Source organism: Muscardinus avellanarius (assembly GCF_963383645.1).
Source record: "Muscardinus avellanarius genome assembly, chromosome: 3".
Classification (NCBI taxonomy): Eukaryota; Metazoa; Chordata; class Mammalia; order Rodentia; family Gliridae; genus Muscardinus; species Muscardinus avellanarius.
In genome coordinates this window covers 133,016,503-133,039,234 of record NC_137788.1, presented here as the reverse complement: position 1 = coordinate 133,039,234, position 22,732 = coordinate 133,016,503, and the positions used below count along the sequence as shown (strand labels likewise).

Sequence of the window (22,732 nt, the reverse complement as noted above, 5' to 3'; positions counted from 1 at the left end):
GGAGACTGAGACCGGAGGATCGGGGTTCGCGGACAGCCTCAGCTTCTTAGCGAGGTCCTTTGCAACTCCATGAGACCATTTCAAAAATAAAAAAGACTAAGAAAAATTAGGGCTGGGGGTGTAACTTGGAGGCACAATGCCCCTGGGTTCCATTCCCTAGTACCACAAAAAAAAAAAAGCAAAACACATACAAAAAAATGGCTAACATGTACTGAACACTTCTATACACAAGGCACTCCAATTTGTGCTGCATTTGCAATACCCTTTTTAAAACCCCAGCATAATCCCATGATGTGGACATCATCATTATTACAATTTCCTTTTTACGCAGGAGGAGCCTGGGGCCTTGAGCAAGGTGAACTTGCAAAGCGACTCTGACACCGGTCTCACATCTCCGCTCTATCCAGCAGCACTGTCCAAATAGTCTCATTTGTATTAGGTACTCAGTGATTGTAGCAAGCCTCGAATGGTGATTCATATTATGTTAAAATAACTTGACAGTCTTAAGACTAGAAGATAATAATGTGTACATTTGAACACGTATCTTTGAGGAGGCCTCATCCACAAACAATGTACTTATTTCAATAATTCTACACCAGTCTGGGGGTGTAGCTCAGACATAGAATGCCTCTGGGTTCAATCCCCAGTATCACCAAAAAAAGGGGGGATTAATATGTATTAAACTGAAGGGATTCTGTGCAGCAAAGTAAACTATCATGAACCTTAATAGAGAGCTGACAGAATGGGAGAAGTTTTTTGCCAGCTACTCTGATAGAGGACCAATATCTAGAATATACAAAGAACTCAAGAAACTTACTGCCAAAAAAAGACCAAATAACCCAATAAAAATGGGCAAGTGAACTAAATAGACACTTCACAAAAGAATACAAATGGCCAATAAAAATAAATGTTCAACATCCTTAGTAATCAGAGAGATGCAAATTAAAACTACTCTGAGATTTCACCTAATGCCAATTATAATGGCAGTCATTAAAGACACAAACAATAGTAAATGCTGGTGAGGATGTGGAGAAGTAGGAACTCTGATACACTGTTAGTGGGAATGCAAATTAGTGCAACCACTGTGGAAAACAGTTAAGGAGCTTCATCAGAAAAATGGGAATGAAGCCGGGCGTGGTGGCGCACGCTTGTAATCCCTGCGCTTGGGATGCAGAGACAGGAGGATCGCGCAGGTTCGAAGCCAGCCACGCACGCTGGCTTAGGAGACCCTGTTTCCAAATAAAAATGTAAAAATAGGTCTGGAAGTGTAGCCCGGAGGTAGAAGGGCTTCCAGGAACCCCAATACTACCAAAAAAGAAAGAAAGAAAGAAAGAAAGAAAGAAAGAAAGAAAGAAAGAAAGAAAGAAAGAAAGAAACCTACCCAACATTACCACTGGGTATCTACCCAAAAGAATTAAAACCAAACTCCCACAGTAACATCTGCATATATCTACATTTACAGCGGCACAATTCATAGTCGCCAAACTATGGAACCAGCCTAGGGGCCCATCAATAGAAAAATGGATTACAAAATTATGGGATATACACACAATAGAATTCTACTTAGCCATAAAGAATAAAATTATGTCATTTGCAGGGAATTGGAGAATATCATGCTTGGTGAGATTAGTCATAAAAAGTGAAAGGTTGGCTGTTTTCCCTCATATGTGGAAGCTAGGGAGAAATAAGACACAGGAGGGGGCTCCAGACACAGGGGGAGAGAGGGCCAGGACCTGGCTAAGGGGGAGGGAGGAAGACTGCTGGAAGAGGGAAACATCTGGACATGATGTACATATACAAGGCAGGGAGGGCTCTTGTATGCCTCTTTGGCTCTGAACTTCCTCATGATGTGTGATTACAGCGCACTAAAAAAATTAAGGAAAGAAAAAGAGAGGGGGGAGGGAGGAGGGAAAAACAGGGCTGGGAGTGTGGCTTGGAGGTAGAGTGCCCCTGGGTTCAATCCCTAGTACCCCCCCACACACACACACACAAAGAAGGGAGATGGTGCTCTCTCCCAACTAGCCTCTAGCTCAGCGGAATGCCGTTTCCTCTTTCCTCAGTAGCTAACGGCAGCGCGACAGTGTGGCAGACGTCAGCTCTGGCCAGCCCTGCTCAGTGCCTGAAGCGACAAAGTGCTTGCTTCTGGATCTGGGGCCTGGTCCTGCCACAGGGTCCCCAACTCCGGGAGGATCCTCAAGCCACTCTGGCTGGCTGGCTGGGAGCTGTGGAGGGTCACCCCTGGTATTCCCCTGCCAAGGGTTGGCCGTCCTCGGTGTGAGCGCGCACTGGCCCCTTCCCATAAGAAACAAGGTGCAGCTCCAATCCCCGCGCTCCTGGCGAGTGCTACGCACAGAAAAGCTATGTAGGAGTCTTGTGCTTTTTCTCTCATTCGTTCATTTTAGATAGACTCTCTAGGGCCAAAATGGGAGAGAAATGTCATTCCAGCCATAGAAACAGAAAAAAGGAACTTCTATATATGTCCTAGAAACTTAACATTTTCAAGGCTAAGTCAAAAGTTTTCTGAAAATTACAGAAAATGAGGGGAAAAACAGATGTGGTATAAAAGAATGTAATGTTACATATTACCACACATGAAAGCACTTTACAGTTTTGCTTTAAACCAGGTCAAATTCTGTTCCGGCCTGAAGGAAATAGTGTTTTGTAAATTTCATTTCTGCACCAGAGCTAGCTATAGAGATGGTGGTCACAAAGGGACTGCTCACACTCCAATTTCAAACCACTTAAGACCTCAATATGGCATTATTTACCTGGGATGGGGAGGGCTTAGAATTTACCAAACAGGCAAAAAGCCAAAAAGATCTTAAAGAGAGGGCACAAATTCCACAAATATCATTTAAATCACAATCTCCCCAAGAAAGGGGTGGGTGTGCTATCTTTTAAGTTCTCAAAGCCAGCCTTAAGTGACTAAGGCTGCTTAGGACAAAATATTCTGGAATTCTAGACTTCTATGAAATCCTTTGAAGGGTTATTTCAGAGGTTAAAAAAACACTAAGGGCAGTTGTCTAGCAGAATAATTTATTACAGAACGGTTCCACAAAGAGCATATATATAAGCACATGCTTTAACCAGGCAGAAAACTGAGCCTGAAGCCAACCCGCTGGTCAGTGCTAGTGATGGCCCACAAGAGGTAGGACTCTGAAAGAAAGACTTCAGAGAAGTTGAAAGAAGCATCCTGACAAAGGCTGGTGATAAATCAGACTTATGTGGCTGGACATAGTGGTTCACACCTGTCATCCCAGCTATGCAGGAGGCTGAGGCAGGAGGATCACAAGTTTGAGGCCAGCCTAAGCAGTTAAGTGAGACCCAATCTTAAAATAAACAATCAAAAGGGCTAGGATGTAGCTCAGTGGTAGAGTGACCCCAGTTTAATACCTAATACCATAAAAAAGGGCCAGGCTTACATAATTAATAATTCTGGTGGATTAATAGGACACCTGATTTTATATAGGTCTTATTTCTATTCGGGGGACTGTCTGGTTTACTATTTAATATCTGTGCTTTGTCGCTTTATTAAAGATTAAGATGCCCTAACAGAAAGAAAAATAGCCACCCCCATGAAAAGATTAGTGGTTTGGGCCAAAAGGTAAAATCTAATCTGTCTCAAACCCCTCAATGGCAGTCCACATACGAAGCACAACACTGAAGTGAAAACGTGCTTCTCTCTAAACACAAGTGATTGATGGGAAAGCAAAACTATATGCCAAGCAGCTTGGTATAACAGTAACCTAAAATACTTTTTTCTTTGGTAGTACTGGGGATTGAACTCAGAGGCATTCTTCCTCCAAACTATGCCCCCAGACCCATTTTTAAAATTCTTTTATTTGAAACAGAGTCTCACTAAATTGCAGAGGGTCTCACAAGTAGCTGAGGCTGGCCACAAACCTGTGATCCTCCTGTCTCAGCCTCCCAAGTACTGGGATTACAAGCGTGTGCCACCACATCCAGCCCCTAATATACTTTTCTTTAGTTTTTTTTTTTGTTGTTGTTTTTTTTTTTTTTTTTTTTTTTTTTGAGTGGTACTGGGATTTCTGGAAACCCTTCTACCTCCGGACTACACTCCCAGACCTATTTTATACTTTTTATTTGGAAACAGGGTCTCTTAAGCCAGCTCTAGCTTCGAACCTGCGCGATCCTCCTGTCTCCGCCTCCCGAGTGCGGGGATTACATGCGTGCGCCTCCACGCCCGGCCCTAATATACTTTTCTAAACAAAAGTTTGGACACAGACAACCCATCTAGCAAATACTTTGGCTATTTGCCTACCAAACTGGGGTAGCTATAAAAAACGACACAGCCTAGAACTATAAATCATAACAGTGTGCCTAAATGACACAAAGACGTCCAAGGTATAAACATGCTGGTGAAGAACAGCACAAGAAAGGGGTACTGCGTGAAAAGAAGTGGAGAAATAATCTCAACTTTTCCTTATACATGAAGGTTCTTTGCCATCTGACCAAAAAAGCACTCCCGGATATAACCAAGAAAAAGGGGGGGTAACAGATCTGACACACTGGTTCACAATGAGAATCCCAGGCCTCTCTGGTTGCCCGGAGCACAGTAATATGATTTTCCAGCACATTAGGGAAGCGAAAATAGAACCAGAAAGTCTATGTACTGGCTGGATTTTGTTAATGTCACTTAAAATGGAGGGAAAAATCCTAGCAAGATACCAAATAGAGTGCAGCAGATGGTAAACAAATATTATGAAGCAATCTTCACAAAATCTGCAGTGTGTCACAAATATACAAAATGGCAGAGTTTGGGAAAAGAGAATCATAACAGGCCATATGTTGGTAGCGATTTTAGTTGAAGCGACATGCAATCCAGAGGGGAAACCTCGGAGAGGAACATAAAGGCCTGAGAGAGGAGTGGCAGCCCCAGGTAGGGGTGGTCGGAGCGGCGGCCCACACATGGCAGGCACTGGGGAGGCAGCAGGCAGCACCCTCCGCGGTGGGGCGGCTCCAGGAGGCTCTCGGGAGAAGCAATCTCCCTCTGCAGAGAGCGGCGGAAAGTTACGGCAATATATTATATGTCATTTGTCACACTCCTGAGCCAGGTGGGAGTCAATTAGAACTACAGCAAAGGCAAGAGGAAAGAAATGAAAACCTAATTGTAGAGGTTTAGAAAGACATCAACAGGAAATTGCCAGAAAGCATGTCAAGTTTGAAGCCCTTCTCAAAGGTGAGGTCTAGTGACCCGGGCGGGCAGGCTACGGGCCAGCTTCTGTGTCCGCAGTTCGCATCCATGAGTTTTAACTTAGCCCCACGCATCCCTCCCTCTGATCTCCTCCCCGTTTCTTCCTTCCCTTCCTCTCATCAGCACATAAGAGCGCACACTATGTAGAAGGCATTATACTGGACACTGGGATGGTAATGGTGAAAAAACAAATGAACAAGAAGACATGGAGGGTCCGCTGGGTGAAGGAGACGGGTGGGTACCACGCAGATCCTCGCAGAGCGTTCTGGGCAGAGGGAAGAGATAAGGCAGATCCCTGAGCCAGAAGGATGGCGGGCGTGCTCCAGGGACAGGGGAAGCCAGGCTGGCGGGCCTGGAGCGGGCTGGGGAGAGACACCCATGAGTTCACAGAAGCGACAGCGGGACGGGGAGGCAAATGCGAAAATGCAGGGCTTTGGCGTTTGCAGGACTTGGCTTTTACTGCCCCGTGAGATGGAAGTTACTGGAGGGCTTTGAGTACCATGAGCTCACTTAAACTTTTTTCTTTTCTTTTTTTTTTTTTTTTGACTTGGGATTAAACCTAGGGTGTTCTACCTCCACCATATATCCCCAGTCCTCTTTGTTTGTTATTTGGAGACAGGGTCTTGCTAAGTTGCTGAGGGGTCTCAAGGATTGCTGTGAGGATCAAAGGTGAGAATGGGGAAACGCAAGGCCAGTCTTTCTCTAAGTGAGAGATGACAGTGGCCTGAAAAGGCTGAAGGGTTGTTTTCTGGTTTTGTTGTTATTGTTGTTTTGTTTTGTTTAAGATTTGGGGTCTTACTACACTGCCCAGGCTGGCTTCAAACTCCTGGACTCAAGCAACCCTCCTACCTCAGGACTGCAAGCATGTGTCACCACGCCTGGCTCAGCCAAGGCTTTGAGAACAACTGGCCAAGACAAGGTTTTGAGATGTCATCACGTGCTGGACCGCCTCTGAAGATAAGAGTCCACAGAATTTGCTGATGGGTGGGATATACAAGGCTTCCTTTCTCGTTTCCTCTTTTTCAACCATCCATGCGTTCCAGAAGCACACATTAAACCTACTATGTGCCAGGTACTATGGTACAGCTTTTAGGGATTAAAAAATGAGCAGGCGCCAGGCGTGGTGGCGATGTTTGTAATCCCAGTACTTGGGAGGCTGAGACAGGAGGATCACAGGCTCTCGACTAGCCTCAGCTACTTAGTGAGGGCCTCTGCAACTCAGTGAGACCCTGTTTCAAAATAAAGAATAAAAAATAGGGCTGGAGGTGTAACTCTGAAGTAGAATGCCCCCAAATTCAATCCGTAGTACCACAAAAATAAATAAATAAATAAATAAATAAATAAATAATAAAAACGAGCAGACCAGGCATGGTGGTACCTGCCTATAATCCCAGTAGTCGGGAGACTGAAATTGACAAAAAGATCACGGGCTCAAGAATCGCCTCAGCAACTTAGCCAGACCCTGTTTCAAAATAAAACAGGGCTGGGGGTGTGGATCAGAGGTAGACTACCCCTGGGTTCAGTTCTCAATAACACACGCACGCACTCACACACACGCACACGCACGCACACACATGCACACACAATGAGCAGCACTGTCCACTGATGTCAAGGAACACCTGGTCCAGTGCTTGGGTTAAGAACTTAACCTCAATTCTCATACAAATTAACAGGTCCAATAACAAGAATCAGTGACTCTCATAAGACTAAAAATGATTTGGACTTAACATCAGTGAATTTCAAATCAAATGTTCAACAAATTAAAGCTCTCTTCAAATTGCTTCAAATTCTAGGATGCATAATTAACTCTTATGTGAAGTAATAAATATTATTAGATTCAGTGTAGATTTACTGTGGATTATAATTTTTCAGTAAGCTCTCTAGCTTGCTTATAAGCAACAGCTTATCTTTTACACATATGTATATACACACTGTTCATAAAATGAAATTTCATTTTTCCCAAATATCCTATGATTTGAACTTCCCTCTGAAGCAAAAAGGGCTCCCACCCAAATCGTCATAGCAAGACTTTCATTTCATTTATGTGTGAAGTGTCTCCTATAGGGATCACACCAAAAACTGGCTAGAGTTATTTTCTATACTCTGCGAATTTACAATTTATATAATTGCAATTTTTTTCTTTAAAAAGTCATACTATACCAAATTTAAAACAAGGTATGAGCTGGGCGTGGTGGCGCACGCTTATAATCTCAGCATTTGGGAGGCTAAAACAGGAGGATCTGGGTTCGCGGACAGCCTCAACTACCTCGTCAGGCCCTTTGCAACTCAGTGAGACCCTGTTTCAAAATAAAGAATAAAAATTAGGGCTGGGGGTGTAGCTCTGAGGTAGAATGACCCTGGGTTCCATCCCCAGTACCACACAAAAAAATAAAAAATAAAAAGTAAAAAAGTATGATGTGCTGATTTCTACCCAAAATACAAAATAATCTTCCCAAAACTCATAAAACCACCAAAAGGTTTCTATTTGATAAGAAGTGAGTATAGAACAGTCAGGTTAAAGAAAGACACAGAAGTATTTCTTATAACCATATTTTCAAGCCCAACTCAGAAGCGTACTTTGACCAGTGTGAAGATACTTAGCAGGACAAGATAGACCCAAATATGTGAAGTCGGAACGTCAGAGAAAAGTAAAACTGCATGGTGTTAATGTGTATAAACCAGCATTTGCCTGCACTTAAGATGCGTCTTCCAACTCAATACTGAGATGTGACTGTCCAGCAACACCAGTCCAGCAGTCATGTTAAAGCAATTACTCGTGCAGGGAAAGATCCGGGGAGATGAACACAAGTGACAGACACGCCCGGGAAACGCACGAGTGGGCGCGGCTGCTCTTTATCACCTTGTGTGGTTGGTGTGATCATTAATCTGCTAATGAAACTGAGGAGCAGCAGGGGGCTCGGGGCCGTATGAATGTCAGGCTCCTGCAGCACATGTAGGGCCCACACGGGCAAACATACAGCATCCTTTATGGTTATGGAGTCTGGCCTCATCCCAGAAATGGTCTCACATCTGGGGAAAGACAAATTATTCAATAACTGGCACAGAGTCAACTGTCTATCTGCTTGGCAAATAAAGCCGGATCCCTACATGACTTCTTTCACCAAAATAAATGAAAGGTGGTGCGAGAATTTGGGGGGAAAAAAATTATTATCATCTTTGTACTAAACAATGCATGCTTTTTATTTAAAAGACTATGATACATACAAACGTTATGTATTTATACCTAAAAATAATGTGTATGTGTTGTGTGTGTGTGTGTGTGTGTGTGTGTGTGTAGTTGTGTGTGTGTGTTAACATCTAAGTACAAAGAAAAAGGAATGCGAGTAAATGTGAAAATCTTTCTGACAAACCCAGGAGTCACAAAGGAAAATATGATAAATTTGTACACATAAAAACTTCAGACTTTTCTACGGAAGAAGAAAAGAGAATAAAAAGACCAAAACAGGCGGGAATGAGCAATGAATAGAACAATAATATTTGTAACATATAAGACAAAGGCCAGTTTTCTTAATAAGAAAGCTCTTAAATGAATTAGAAAAAGACAAATAACCTAATAGAAAAATGGGCAAAGGTGACCCAAAAAAAGTTCATAGACATTAAATGCAAGTGAAAAGATGCTACAGGACACTTAAAATTAAAGCAACGTAAATATAGTAATATAATAATTTCACCTATCAAGTTGATATCAACTAAAAAGAGTGTTAATACCCAGAGCTGGCGAGGATGGAGAGAAATGGGTTTTCTCATACATTGTCGGAGGAAGTGTAAATTGATTCTACCTTTGGAAAACAAACATGGCACCAGCTATTAAAATTTAAGATATGGGTACTGTGGAATTTGTCCTATAATCATCTTTCTGTAATGTAGATAGATAAAAGGACAATGCTGACATTTTTTAAAGACATTTTTAAAAGACGATGCAACATTGACATTTTTCCTAAAGCTAAAAAACTGATGACAAGTGTCCATTAATAAATTAAATAAATTGAGCCACGTCCCTGAAATTAAATATAATATAGCCATCTAAAAGAATGGCATTGGTCTGTGCACACTGATATAGGAATGTAGTCTGCCATATGCTATTAGGCGGGGGAAGGGCAGGGAAAGCAGTCACCGTATAGGGTCTATAATGTACAGAGAACATCTCTGTAAAGATACAGAAGCAATTGCTAACAAAGAAATCAGAGGATCTGAAGACATGGGAACTTTTCCTTTTTATTTCTATGCTGCTTGAATTTTTTTAAGAATACTAGAGCTAGTAAAAGTACTTTAATTTGTCTCTAGTTGTGAGAGAGAAAGGACCTAAAAGGAGTAAGAAAAAAGAAAAAGAAAAAAAGCTTAGTGCCATCAGTCCAAAAGGTGAGTTCAGGTCTGACAGGTCTCCTTCCTCTTACTCAGCCCTAACTCGCCTTGGAAACGCCACCCTGAGAAACAGAAATAAGAAAAAAAAGTCACCATTGCAGACCTAGGGCTGGGGGTGTAGCTTGGAGGTAGGAATGCCCCTGGGTTCCATCCCCAGTACCGCAAAAGAGGGGTGGGGGGAGAAGAGTAAAATAAAGCCTGATGTCTATCAGAAGCAACTCGAAATCTTCCGAGGGTGGAAACACCCACACAGCCAACCAGAGGCAGGCTGCATGGGTTCCCCACTAGGAAGGCGCCCAGAGAGAGGAGCCCCATCTGGAACCGTCAGTGCTTTCATTGAAGAGACTGCACTTTTTAGCCCTGGAGAATCTGTAGGAAATTCCATAACATAACCTGATCTTTCCCATTCTCCTTTCAACTCTCTTCTTCTACTTATATAAAACAAGTAGATCTGACAGCTGCCCTTTCTCTTGCAGCTTAATCCTTATTACTAAATATAATGCCACCTCTCCTGTGTGTTAGGTACATGCTTCAATAGTAACAGTAAATCAGTGTGTGGTTTATGCTTCAGTATTAAATGCACTACCTTGCTAGGCGCGGTGGTGCACGCTTGTAATCCCGGCATTCGGGAGGCTGAAACAGGAGGATCGTGGTTCAAGGACAGCCTCAGCTACTTAGTGAGGCCCTCTGCAACTCAGTGAAACCCAGTTTCAAAATAAAGAATAAAAAATAGGGCAGGGGGTGTAGCTCAGAGGTTGAATGTCCCTGGGTTCCATCCCTAGACCTGTATAAAAAAAAAAAAGTACTACCTTAAATATTTCTTTGAATATGGCCTTACCTATTTGAAGGCTGTTCATAATATTCCATAAGCCACTGAAATATCCCCTAAATTCCAATCAATTAACTTACAAACTATATATTTGCTGCTTCTTATACATAGATAGATGTTTTTTCCATTTACAGGCTGAGATTTTTGGTTCAACCTGAATTTTTTTTTTAAGTGGTATTGTGGGGGTGGAAGTCAGAAGCATTCTACATCTGAGTTACACCCTAGCCCTATTTTATATTTTTATTTTAAAACAGGGTCTCACTAAGTTGTAGAGGGCCTCACAAAGTTGCTGAAGCTAGCTGCAAACCTGCGGTCCTCCTATCTCAGCCTCCCAAGTACTGGGATTACAAGCAAGTGCCACCATGACCACCAGCCCAACCTGCTTTTTTTTTATTGAACCTGAGTTTTGGTAAAAAGACCAATCATAAGAAAAGGCAGCCTAGGATTTCAAGTCTATAATGGAAAGTACATCATAATCCAAGCACAAAAAATAAAGACTTTTTTAATAGTCAAAAAGATGTGTGTCTGAATGTGGGCTCCACCTCTTCCTAGCAACCACCTTCAGCAATCATTTCATGTCTAAGTTTCCATTTCCTTATAGAAATAATTTTCCCATCTCACAGAGTCATTATAAAGAGAATTAAAGTCACAGTCACATCTATGAAAAGCAACTAGTCCACTGGCTGGCATGGAACAAGCCATCAATAAATGATAGCTGAAATAACAATAGTAGTAGTAGTAGTAGTAGTAGTAGTAGTAGTAGTAGTAGTGCAAGTAGTATCATCACCATCTCTGGGAGCTAGTGGAGCAGGCAAAGACCTAGGGACCCAGAAAGCAAGAAGAAGTACAAAGTAAGCTACTTTTTGCCATACTTAAGAAAATCCAGAATACATGATTTCAATTATGACAACTCTCAAGCCGGGCATGGTGGCGCACGCTTGTAATCTCAGTACTTGGGAGGCTGAGACAGGAAATTGCAGGTTCAGGTCCAGCCTCAGATACCTAGTGAGGCCATCCACAACTTAGTGAAACCCTATTTCAAAATAAAGAATAAAATAGGGCTGGGGGTGTAGCTCAGAGGTATAATGCCCTGGGTTCAATTCACAGTACTGAAAAAAAAATGATGAACTCTTAGCCCAAGTCCAGCACAGAGGTTAAGAATCTACGCTCTGGAATTTAATCCAGAAATTCCATTTTACTACTTATTTGAGCAAGTTCCTCAGAAGAAATGTCCTGCCGGGCGTGGTGGTGCACGCTTGTAATCCCAGTGCTTGGGAGGCTGAGACAGGAGGATCGCACAGGTTTGAAGCCAGCTTCTGCTACTTAGTGAGGGTCTTAGCAACTTAGTGAGATCCTGTTTCCAAATAAAATATGAAATAGGTCTGGGAGGATAGCCCAGAGGTAGAAAAGCCTCTGGGTTCTACCCCCAGTGCCACAAAAAAGAAAAAGAAGAGATGTCCTTTCCTCAGCTGAAATGAAGCTAATACACTTCCTAGTGCTTATAAGGATCTTGTGAAGGTTAAAATAAAGGCGTGAACCCACAGAATGCTCCTAGCACAGCCTCTGGCAGCAGTGAGTACTGCAACGCTGGCTCCCTGCACCCCCACCCGGCAACTCAGAGGCCTGAATCCAGCCTGCCACATTCTGTGTGTTTCAGATACAGGTACTATTTCTCAATAGTAATAGTCTACTGTGGGTAATAAAACACTAGTTATATTAACAGTCCTACTCCTAGTAGCTTTTAAAAATAAGTAATGATTATTGAAAAACATTCAAACAACAGAGAAATACATAAAGTAAAAAGCATGCGCATTCACCCACGACCACCACCGCCTCCAAGGCTCCCACATTCCAGGGGGGACCACAGGAAAACACTGAGGTGGGCTTTAGGCCCCAGCCCTCAAATACACATGAGGTTTGCAGGTAAATTTTTTATAAAATGGGATTATACCATGTATATTTACTTATTCAATATTAAGTCACAGATAAAACTTTCTATATCAATACATAAATACACTCACTGGGGGGGGGGGGGGTTACTGGGGATTGAACCCAGGGTTTCACACAGGCTAGGCAAGTGCCCTATCTCCGAGCTACATCCCCAACACACTAATTCATTCTTTTTGGCTGATGCCCTAGAATATGAATATATTAATATTTATTAACCAATTATGCCAGGAATTGTGTTTACCTCTGATTCTTTGCTATTAAAAATAATCCCACAATGAACCCCTTGTTTGAAGGGCATTCTAGTATATGTGTAGCTGTTTCTGTAAGATAGGCTCCCAAAAAGTAGATCTGCTGAGTCAGGCTTTTTGCACATTTGACATGTGAAGTGGAGCCAGAGAGTCATCCAAAAAGGAGGTGCCCACTGTACTCTCTGCCGGTAAAAGCAGAAACAAATCGTAGAGTCGCGCATAGAAAAAAAACAAGGATCTCAACACTGAAAAGGAACCTTCATGTTCATCAAAGAGGATCATCGCAGTAGCAAACCTTCACGGCACTTGGGCCCCTATGCAACTGACTGGATTCAAACCATGACCTCCCCGCAATGACCTGGTTTGTGTCAGGGCCAGTTTTTCAGGACAGCCCAGGCCTGCCCAGGAGCCAGTTCAGCAGGAAGAGGGAGGACCAGGCCCACAGTATTCCTACCATCCTCTAGCAGCCCTGCCAACCCCACTAAGACAGAACCATCCCACATGCTCACAGAAAAGCTAGGCTCGATTGCTATGTTTTAAAGCAGTAAAGGACTAAAATCTCTTAATCAATAATCATTGGTCCACAGGTAGTTTACACGTTTCATTTTGCCCCCACAATATTATTATAGTGAGGAGCAAGAGCAGATAAAGGTCATGTTGGTAATTAAAGCTATATTGTAGAAATATGCACATCCACGATATGATTAAATAAGAAAATATTACTCGGTTCAGTATCATCATTAAATTTGCATTAATTTATAAATATTTAAATGTACCATATGATGATCATAAATAATCTGTTTTTGTCAGTTTCTAAAGCAATACAACCCATAAACCTTTTGAAATATTACTGCAGAAAGAGACAGTCAAGAAAGTGTACAAGCCAGACTTACATTCAAAAGCTGTAGTTGTTGCTTCGGGCAGAACCTGGCCTATCACATCCTAAACAAAGAAAGAATAAAGAAACACAATTAGCCACCTTCTTTACTGCTAACATGTGGCACATCCTACAGGAAATATGAAAACCTGGGAGAGATTTTTGAAATGTTGGCATAAACTATAAGAAACATTAGCTCATAATCACACTTAGCCCAGGAAGGTAATCCCGGAGTTTGAATTTCTATTTCAGGGAGAGAGCCTTTTAGAAAACCTTCAGATTGTATTAATAACAATCTTAACAATTTTTTACTCAGCATACAACTACAGTATTGCATACACACACACACACACACACACACACACACACACACACACACACACACGGTTCCTTCTGTGGGAAGCTGGGAAATGCACTGGGGGGGAGGGGGGCAGAAAGAAGTGTGGGAGTCAGACAGCCCTAAAGTTGATCTCAGCTCTTTGTTGGGTGTGCAATTTGGGAGAAAAAAATCCCTTAACCTTTCAGATCCTCAACCTTATTATCCCCCAAAAGGGGTCTAGTAATACTTATAGAGGTAAAGTATAAAAATAATGAGCCATGAGCTGGGCGTGGTGGTGCACACTTGTAATCCCAGCGTTTGGGAGGCTGAGACAGGAGGATCACGGTTCACAGACAGCCGCAGCTACTTAGTGAGGCCCTCTGCACCTCAGTGAGACCCAGTTTCAAAAATAAAGAATATTTTGAGGGTGTAGGCTGGGGGTGTAGCTCAGAGGTAGGTTGCCCCTGGGTTCTATCCCCAGTACTGCAAAATAAATAAATTAATTAATTTTTTAAAATGAGCAGGGCGTGGTAGCATGCACTTGTAATTCCAGTACTTGGGAGGCTGAACAGGAAGATCAGAGGTTCGAAGCCAGCTTCAGCAACTTTAGTGAGTCTCTCAACAACTTAGTGAGAGCTTGTTGCAAAATTTAAAAAGTAAAGCAAAACAAAAAGTTAAAGCCGGGTGTGGTGGCAAACACTTGTAATCTGAGCATTCGGAGGATCGCGGTTCGCATCCAGCCTCAGCTACTTAGCGAGGCCCTTCGCAACTCAGTGAGACCCGGTTTCAAAAAAATAAAGAATAAAAAAAAATAGGGCTGGGGGTGCAGGTTGGTGGTAGAATGCCCCTGCCCATAAGGTTCTATCCCCGGTACAAAAAAAAAAAAAAAAAAATTAAAAAGGGCTGGGGATGTAGCTCAGAGATAGAGGCCCCTGAGTTCCATCCCCAGTACCACAAAACGAAACAAAAACTAAATAATGTAATAAACATAAGCTTGGGACCTGACACACTGCAGACATGCCAATATAGTTCCTGCTACATAACAAGCAACACAGCGCAGAGCGTTTTACACACATTAAACACATGAGTTTCCATGATGATGGTATAAACCTATTAAGCAACATTTAATACAAACAACTCTTATCAACCTCAACTCTTAAGCAATGGAAAACATTTCATGACACAAAAATGAAATCACCAAAAAATTAGAAAGGGTATGTCATCGTTAGGGTATAAGTGAAATCTATGAAGAGGGAAACGCTCGAGCATTAGTCTACGGTGACCACTTAAGTGTCACTTAAGAGGCGTAGAACACCTAGGCTCTGGAAGAGCCAGCCTCATTATGTCCGGTCCCATGGAGTGGCCTGCAAACCTCATTTCCCTCTGGGGCTCTGTGGCGCTGTCCCTCCTGGGCTGTGCCAGAGGCAGCGCCAGGCAGGGCTGACAGCGCTGCTGCAGTCAGTCTCAGCAGGGAGCCCTCAGCCCTTCCAAGCAGGGCACTTAGCAGGGAGCCGCTGCTACTGCCTTCTAAAGGCAATTCTTTAGAAGCTTTTGCTGCAGCGGCAATTTGCATAATAGTCCTGCCTCTACAGTGTTGTGATTTTTTAAAAATAAATCTGTGACTATAAAATTGATCAAAGAGAACTGTCCTAGGCAGCCCTTGCTCATTACAGTCAGAAGACTCTCATGTTTTCCCTGACTCTAGTTTTAGCCATCAAAACACCAACTTTTTGAGGAAGTCTCTGTAAAAGATTTCAGGGTTAGAAAATTCCTTCTCCACACTCACAGGAACAAAGTATTTATTGACAGGAAAGCACGGAGCACGTACAGAATCAAGCACACGGGCAGGCCAGCGTAAAGCATGCGCGCAGACCTGGACCCGGCTGCTGGGGCTGGCGCCCGGCCGCCTCTCACCAGCTCAGCGCATGAACCTTTCCGGGCCTCAGTTTCCTTACAGGGAAGACCAGATCAGAACTGCACTGACTTTGCAGGACTGCTCAACTGATATTTGTAAAGGGCTTAGCAGAGTGTCTAGCACGTGGAGAGTGCCATACACTGCCTGTTCAGTCAATCACTGACCACTGAAACATCACAAAGCTTACCTCACGATACATTACACTCAGCATCCAACAATCAATGGAGGAGGAGGATCATTTTCTCTCTGATTTCATCCTTGCACAGCATTTGCTGAAGATACTTTCTAGCCAGTAAAGAAAAAAAAAATGGGGGGCCGAGGGGGATGGGGGCAGGAACACTCCACCCAGACCCTCCAAGTCTAGGTGACCGCTGGTTACCTGGTGCCACTGGGTTATCACCTGGTTATCTCTGGGTACCCTGATCACTCTGGACCAGTCTTGAGATGCGAACTCTCCCTCTGCAGAATTAGCAAACTAACTTAGGATTCTTTCTACTTACACACAACAGACCCCAGCAAACAGCAAAGTTCTAATAACCAGCCGAAAACCCTTCCAGGCAGCAAAGGCGCGCTCTGCCCTTCAACACAACGCAGCACTGCACACGCTTTGCCTCCGATACAGGAACAGGAGAGAGAAGCAAACTGGACTGAAAGAATCTCGTGAACACGAGGGACCATCTCGTTTCCTTAATGACAAAAACGGCACAAAGTCTCAGAATTAGTGAAGATCTATGGGACATTTTTAAGCATGGTACACTTACTGATTTCATATGTCTCTTCCAGGTATCCTCTAAGGATTTCTTTCCAAGTGACTTTCTCACATCCTAAACAACATAACATTTTAGCTCACCTAAAGGCTTCAAAGCACAACTTAAATTTACATATCTTCATGGTGATCATTTCCGGACCCTTTTCTCCTTCCTTTCAATGAACTGTATAAATACACAACAGGCCGAAAATATAACTGAGCATCTACAACATACCAGGAACTTTGTAGGCTATAGGCGAATAAGACTCGTTCCTTCACTTACCTTCTGGAAGACTGTCATCTAATCACACAGATAAAGACTAGCTGATGAAAGCATCGATAGAATGCTGAGAGCTAAACTAGAGGCATAAATAATACACAGTGCTTGCTAACTCCAGAGGATGGAAAAAAAATCACTGGCTCCGCTTAGCAAGAAATTTCGCCAACAAGGAAAAATCAGAGTCAGAACTCGGAGACAGGATGCAGAGAACAGACGGGAGGGGACTGGACATTCTCTCCTGTACACACTAATCCCACTTAATCCTACATAGGTTTCCCAGAACTAGGAACTCAGTCTCCAGGGAGAAGAGAAACACAGTTCAAGCAGAAACAGATACCCCAAATGTCTCTCCCTTAGGGGCCAAGTAGATATCCTTCCCACTGCGGCCCATGCCTGAAGTTTCAGAGAAAAGACAAGGCCCAGAGAGGCCCAGTAACTTGCCCAGGGACTCCCAGCTATTTGGTGAAGCAGTAACTGGAGCCCCAAACTACTGAAGTGAGGTCTAAGTTAGTCTAACTCAGTGACGACAAACTGTTTCTGACTTGTGCTGGGTTCTACCAAAAACTAGCTGTGTGGCTTAGCAAGGCACCCCCGGCCCAGCCCCACCTCTGGGCTCATGCTTCCTCATTTGAAAACTGGGATGGGGAAGTGGCAAGGGAAGGACCAGAAAGGGGATCCTTCCGGGTTTCATAGGACTTTAAAGTTTATTGTTTCAGCCAGGCATGGTGCTGCACAACCGTAATGCTAGTATTTGGGAGGCTGAGACAGGAGGACCACAGGTTCCAGGCCGGATTCAGCAATTGAGCGAGGCTCCCTGCAACTTAGTGAGACTCTGTTTAAAAATAAAAAATAAAACAGAGCTGGTGGCATAGCTCAGAGGTAGAATGGCCCTGGGCTCAATCCCCAGCGCCCGAAAAAGTTTAAGGTTCTAAGGCCAAAATGCTGACGTTCTTTCTATTGGTTTTTGCCTTTTCTTGATAAAGAGATGAGGTGAAGCAGGAGAGCAGGTCCCAGGGATGTAGGCCCCCTCCCTGGCAGAACTTGTGGAGGGAGCACGAGGGCAGGGAGCACAGGAGCACTCCATCAGGGCTTCCTGGACAAATGTGCTCAGCCTGGGCTTGCCAGCACAAAGGTATGCACACGCTCAGCACTCTGAGCCCTAGCAGCGGGGCCATGTGTGCAGTGTCTCCTTAGGCCAGTCAGTCCTCGGCCAGGAATAATCGGAGGCGTTCAGGAAGCAGAAGACCAAGGCCCTATCTCCTATGGTGCAGCAAAAATACTTAGAGTTCACTCCGTGCAAGACTGTTCTCAGTGTTTTACAAGTGTCAACCCAAGCCCCAAGCAGCCTCAGAACTCCACGAGGCAGCCACTCTTTTACCCACCCCTTCTTTTTTAATCTTTTTTTTTTATGAGGCACCGGGGGGGGGGGGGGGGGGGGTTTGAACCCAGGGACATTCTACCTCTGAGCTATACTCCCAGCCCTATTTTACTTTTTATTTTGAAACAAGGTCTCACTAAGTTGCAGAGGGCCTAAGTTACTGAGGCTGGCCTTGAACCTGCAATCCTCCTACCCCAGCTTCCCAAGTATGAGATTATAGGCATATACACCACACTTGGCTGTGTGTGTGTGTGTGTGTGTGTGTGTGTGTGTGTGTGTGTGTGTTGCTAGGGATCGAACCCAGGGGCATTCTACCTCTGAGCTACACCCCTGCCCCATTTTTTATTCTTTATTTTGAAACAGGGTCTCACTGAGTTGCGGAGGGCCTCACTAAGTAGCTGAAGCTGGCCGTGAACCTGCGATCCTCCTGTCTCAGCCTCCCGAATGCCGGGATTACAGGCGTGTGCCACCGCGCCCGGCTTCACTTGGCTCTTTTTTAATTTTTTTAATGGATGACAAAACTAAAACAAGACAACACTTGACCACGTGGTAGGACTTCCACTTAAAACCCAGGCAGTCTGGCTCCAGAGTGTGTGGTCTTAAACACTGTTTTTTCTACTTAAAATAATACCTCCTCTTGCTTCAAATGAGCAAAGTGAGAGAAAGCTCGCGCCTCATCATAAACACAATTTCACCTCATCTTCACAAATCTTTGAGGTTTCCTACTCCTCAAGTAAGGAAACACAAGCCAGGCATGGCTCGCGGTTCACGACAGCCTTAGCTACTCAGTGAGGCCTTTTGCATCTCAGTGAGACCCTGTTTTAAAATAAAAAATATCAAATAGGGCTGGGGGTGTAGCTTGGAGGTAGAATGCCCCTGGGTTCCATCCCCAGTACTGCAAAAAATAAATAAATAAATAAGGAAACTGAGGCTCAGGGAGGTTTGTGACTTGCCTAGTTAGTGGGACAGATAGTAATTAACCCAAATTTCTTTATTTAAAACTTAATGCTCAGCTGGGCATGGTGGTACACACTTGTAATCCCAGTACTTGGGAGGCTGAGACAGGAAGATTGCAGGTTCACAGCCAGCCTCGGGTACTTAGTGAGGCCCTCTGGAACTTAGTGACAACCTGTTTCAATATTAAAAAAATTCAAAAATAGGGCTGGGGATGTAGCTCGGAGGTTGAATGCCCCTGGGTTCCATCCCCAGTACCATACACACACATACACACACACACACACACACACACACACACACACACACCAAAAACAAACTTAATGCTCAGCTGGGTGTGATAATGCATGCCTGTAATCCCAGTATTTTGGAGGGCTCAAGGCCAGCCTCAGCAATTTAGTAAGACCCTCAGCAACTTAGCAAGACCCTGTTTCAAAAATAAATAAATAAACGAGGGCTGAGAGTGTAGCTCAAAAGTAAAATACCCATGGCTTCAATCCCTAACACCACAAAACACTAAATGTTCACCAGGTATGGTGGCTCATACCTGTAATCCTAGTACTTGGGAGGCTGAGACCAAAGGATTGCAGATTTGAGGCCAGCTCCAGCAACTTAGTGAGATTCTGTTTCAAAATAAAAAGGGCTAGCCGGGCGTGGTGGCGCACACTTGTAATCCCCACGCTTGGGAGGCAGAGACAGGAGGATCGCGCAGGTTCGAAGCCAGCCGCGCGCGCTGGCTTAGGAGACCCTGTTTCCAAATTTTAAAAAAAATGTAAAAATAGGTCTGGGAGTGTAGCCCGAAGGTAGAAGGGCTTCCGGGAACCCCAGTACCACCAAAATAAATAAATAAATAAATAAATAAATAAATAAATAAATAAATAAATAAATAAAAAGAGCTAGTGCAAACTAGTTCAGCCACTATAGAGATCAGTGTAGAGATTCCTTAGAAAACTAGGAATGGATCCACCATATGATCCGGCTATACCGCTCCTAGGTATTTTTCCAAAGGGGTTGAAATCAGAGAACTACAGTAACAAACACATACCCATGTTCATACAGCACAGTTTGCAATAGCCAAATTATGGAACCAAGCTAGTTCTCCATCAACAGATGAATGGGTTGCAAAATTATGGGAAATATACACAATGGAATTCTACTCAGCAATAAAGAACAAAATCATGTCATTCGCAAGAAGATGGAAAGACCTGGAGAACATTATGTTAAGCGAGATCAGCCAGGAACAGAAAGAGAAGGGACATATGTTTTCTCTAATATGCCCAAACTAGGGAGGATTAGGGATACCAGATGGACTCCTGATAATAGAGGGGAAACCTCAGCAAAGCTAGAAAGGAAGGGGAAGGGAGGAAGAAGGCTGAGGTTGATTAGTAGAGAAGCTACATTCAAATATGTGTATAAGTGTGAATGCAGCATGGTCAACCTGGACACTCAGTGTGGGGAGGAGGGAAGGAGAAGCAGGGTGGGCACCAAGTACTGTGTGAATATCTGCCACGGGCAATATGATCCACATTATGATATGAGATTATAGTGCATCAATAAAATAAATATTAAAAAAAAAATAAGGAGGGCTAGGAATAGAACGCGGGAGTAGAATGCCATTGGGTTCAATCTCCAGTACTATCAAAAAACAACCCCAAAAAGCAAAAACTATGCTGTTCCCAGAGCTATCATTGCACACATACGCTTTCAAGCTCCCTCTTTCTACAAGTATTTCAGTGTCCTATGAAGCCGCAGAAACAGAGGGGAAACTGAGATCTCCATCCAGAAGTTTACCTTCCAGTGGAATAAACAAGACAAATAATCATGATGGAATGTGTGCACGGAAAGCTGCAGGAACGCAGAGGTGAGTGGCCACGTAACCAACATGAAGGCAAAGCAAAGCTGGGCTGGGAAGGACAGCTAGGAGTTGGCCAGCTGAAGAAAACAGCAGGGGCAGCCCAGACACCTGGAACTGATAATTATGCTGTGTACCTGGGGCACAGGATGCTCATGAGGGCCTGGTGGGAGAGGAAGCTGGTGCCAGAGCCAATCAATCGAGATGGACCGAGAGAACCAGGATAGGGGACCCGGGCCTAGCACAAGAGGAAACCTATGTGCAAGTGAGTGTGTAGAGACCCTGGATGCCGACAGAGGATGGTAAATGGTGCACAAGCTTGGAGGTGGGTGGTTTAGGACAGCCTCCACACTCCTGGCCCGGGTACCAAAACTCTAATGGGCCTGGGTAGTCAGTAGCATCCAGAACTTAAAATAAAGTTACAGGAATCAATATTTTACTGAGTCACCAAACACAATTTAAAAAAAAAAAATCAGCTGGGTGTGGTGGCGCACGCTTGTGATCCCGGTACTTGAGGCTAAGACAGGAGGACCGCAGGTTCACAGTCAGCCTCAGTTACTTATGAGGCCCTCTACAACTTATAAGATCCTGTTTCAAAATAAAGGATAAAAAATAGGGCTGGGGATATAACTCAGAGGTAGAATGCCCCTGGGTTCCATCCCCAGTACAAAAAAAAAAAAAAAAAAAAATCACACCATGAGTGTTCCTCATTCTAAGAACTTAACCCTCAGCCCTTTTCTGCAGCGCTAGGGGAGCAAAACCAGGGCCTGCCGCATGCTAAACAAGCACTGTACCACTGAGCCACATCCCCGCTCCTTGGCTGCCCCTTATCTTGATGGTAAGTTCCACAAAACAGCTGCCCTTTGCAATGAGCTTCTAAGTATATTCGTGTGGTGCATAGCAGTTTAACGGGCAGCATTTTCTCTTGGTCTTATGTAGGATCATGTCTTAGAATCAGCGACATCTTAGGTTTGCACAAGCATGGTTAGGTTAAAGTTGCCCTGTTTCCCTTCCCAGGCAGGTCACCAAGTTAAGAGAACAGATTCGAAAGAAACGTCTGAAATCTGGCCAGGGACATTCCCAGGACACTTGGGGAATAAACTCTTGTAAAGCGGGCTGTTTATATTCCCGTCGGTTCCTTCCATCTGTGTGCACGTCCCAGTCCAGGCTGTGAGCTTCCTGAGGACAGGGCTTCAGTCCACTTCATCTGTCTCCCCAGGGCCCTGCTCAGCGGCCAAGTCACTGCAGATGTAACTCATCAGTGCTGTACTTGAAACAAACAAACTGTCCCCACGGGAAGCCAAGACCACCACCACGACTCGGGCCCCGGGTGGTCAAGGTGCTGACTGCTCAAGCCCCGTGCCCCTCACACTGGGATTCCAGCGCTGACATGACACTCACCAGCACATCCCTGAAGAGTAACTGCGGCCCCGAGTGCACTGTCCAGTCCACCGCACCACTATTGGGAATCTTGATGCGAATCACTAGCACCGGGTTCTCCATGGCTGGGCAGGGGCCGAGGGCCAGCCACAGCATTACAGGTGAAAGGGGCTCACATCCTGGGGCCGGGGACCCAGGGGCCCCAGGTTAGAGGGGCTCCAGGAGGTGACCAGGGGAGGAGGCAGGCGACGGGGGGTGAAAGCCGGGGGCGGGGAAGGGGCCTGGCCGGGAGCGCGGGCTCCAGGGGTCTCCTGGCGGGGAGCCGCAGGGGCCAGTAGGAAGCAGCGGGGTGAAGGCTTTGGAGTTGGAGCCGGGGGCAAAACGAAATCGGGACGCTCCCCGCA

The 22,732-nt window shown here is 44.4% G+C and overlaps 1 protein-coding gene across 3 annotated transcripts in view; it reads right to left on the bottom strand.

Moving 5' to 3' along the window:
* Positions 1-22,484, bottom strand: part of MAP2K5 (mitogen-activated protein kinase kinase 5) — a gene marked incomplete at both ends in the record, with an annotated part of 273,181 nt that extends 250,697 nt beyond the window's left edge. For all 3 annotated transcript variants that reach the window (XM_080690438.1, XM_080690439.1, XM_080690440.1), the window contains 2 exons: positions 13,519-13,567; positions 22,350-22,484. In XM_080690438.1, coding sequence (XP_080546564.1) covers positions 13,519-13,567; positions 22,350-22,484 — 184 coding nt within the window. The remainder of the gene's footprint in view (positions 1-13,518; positions 13,568-22,349) is intronic.
* Between the last annotated feature and the right edge of the window lie 248 nt (positions 22,485-22,732).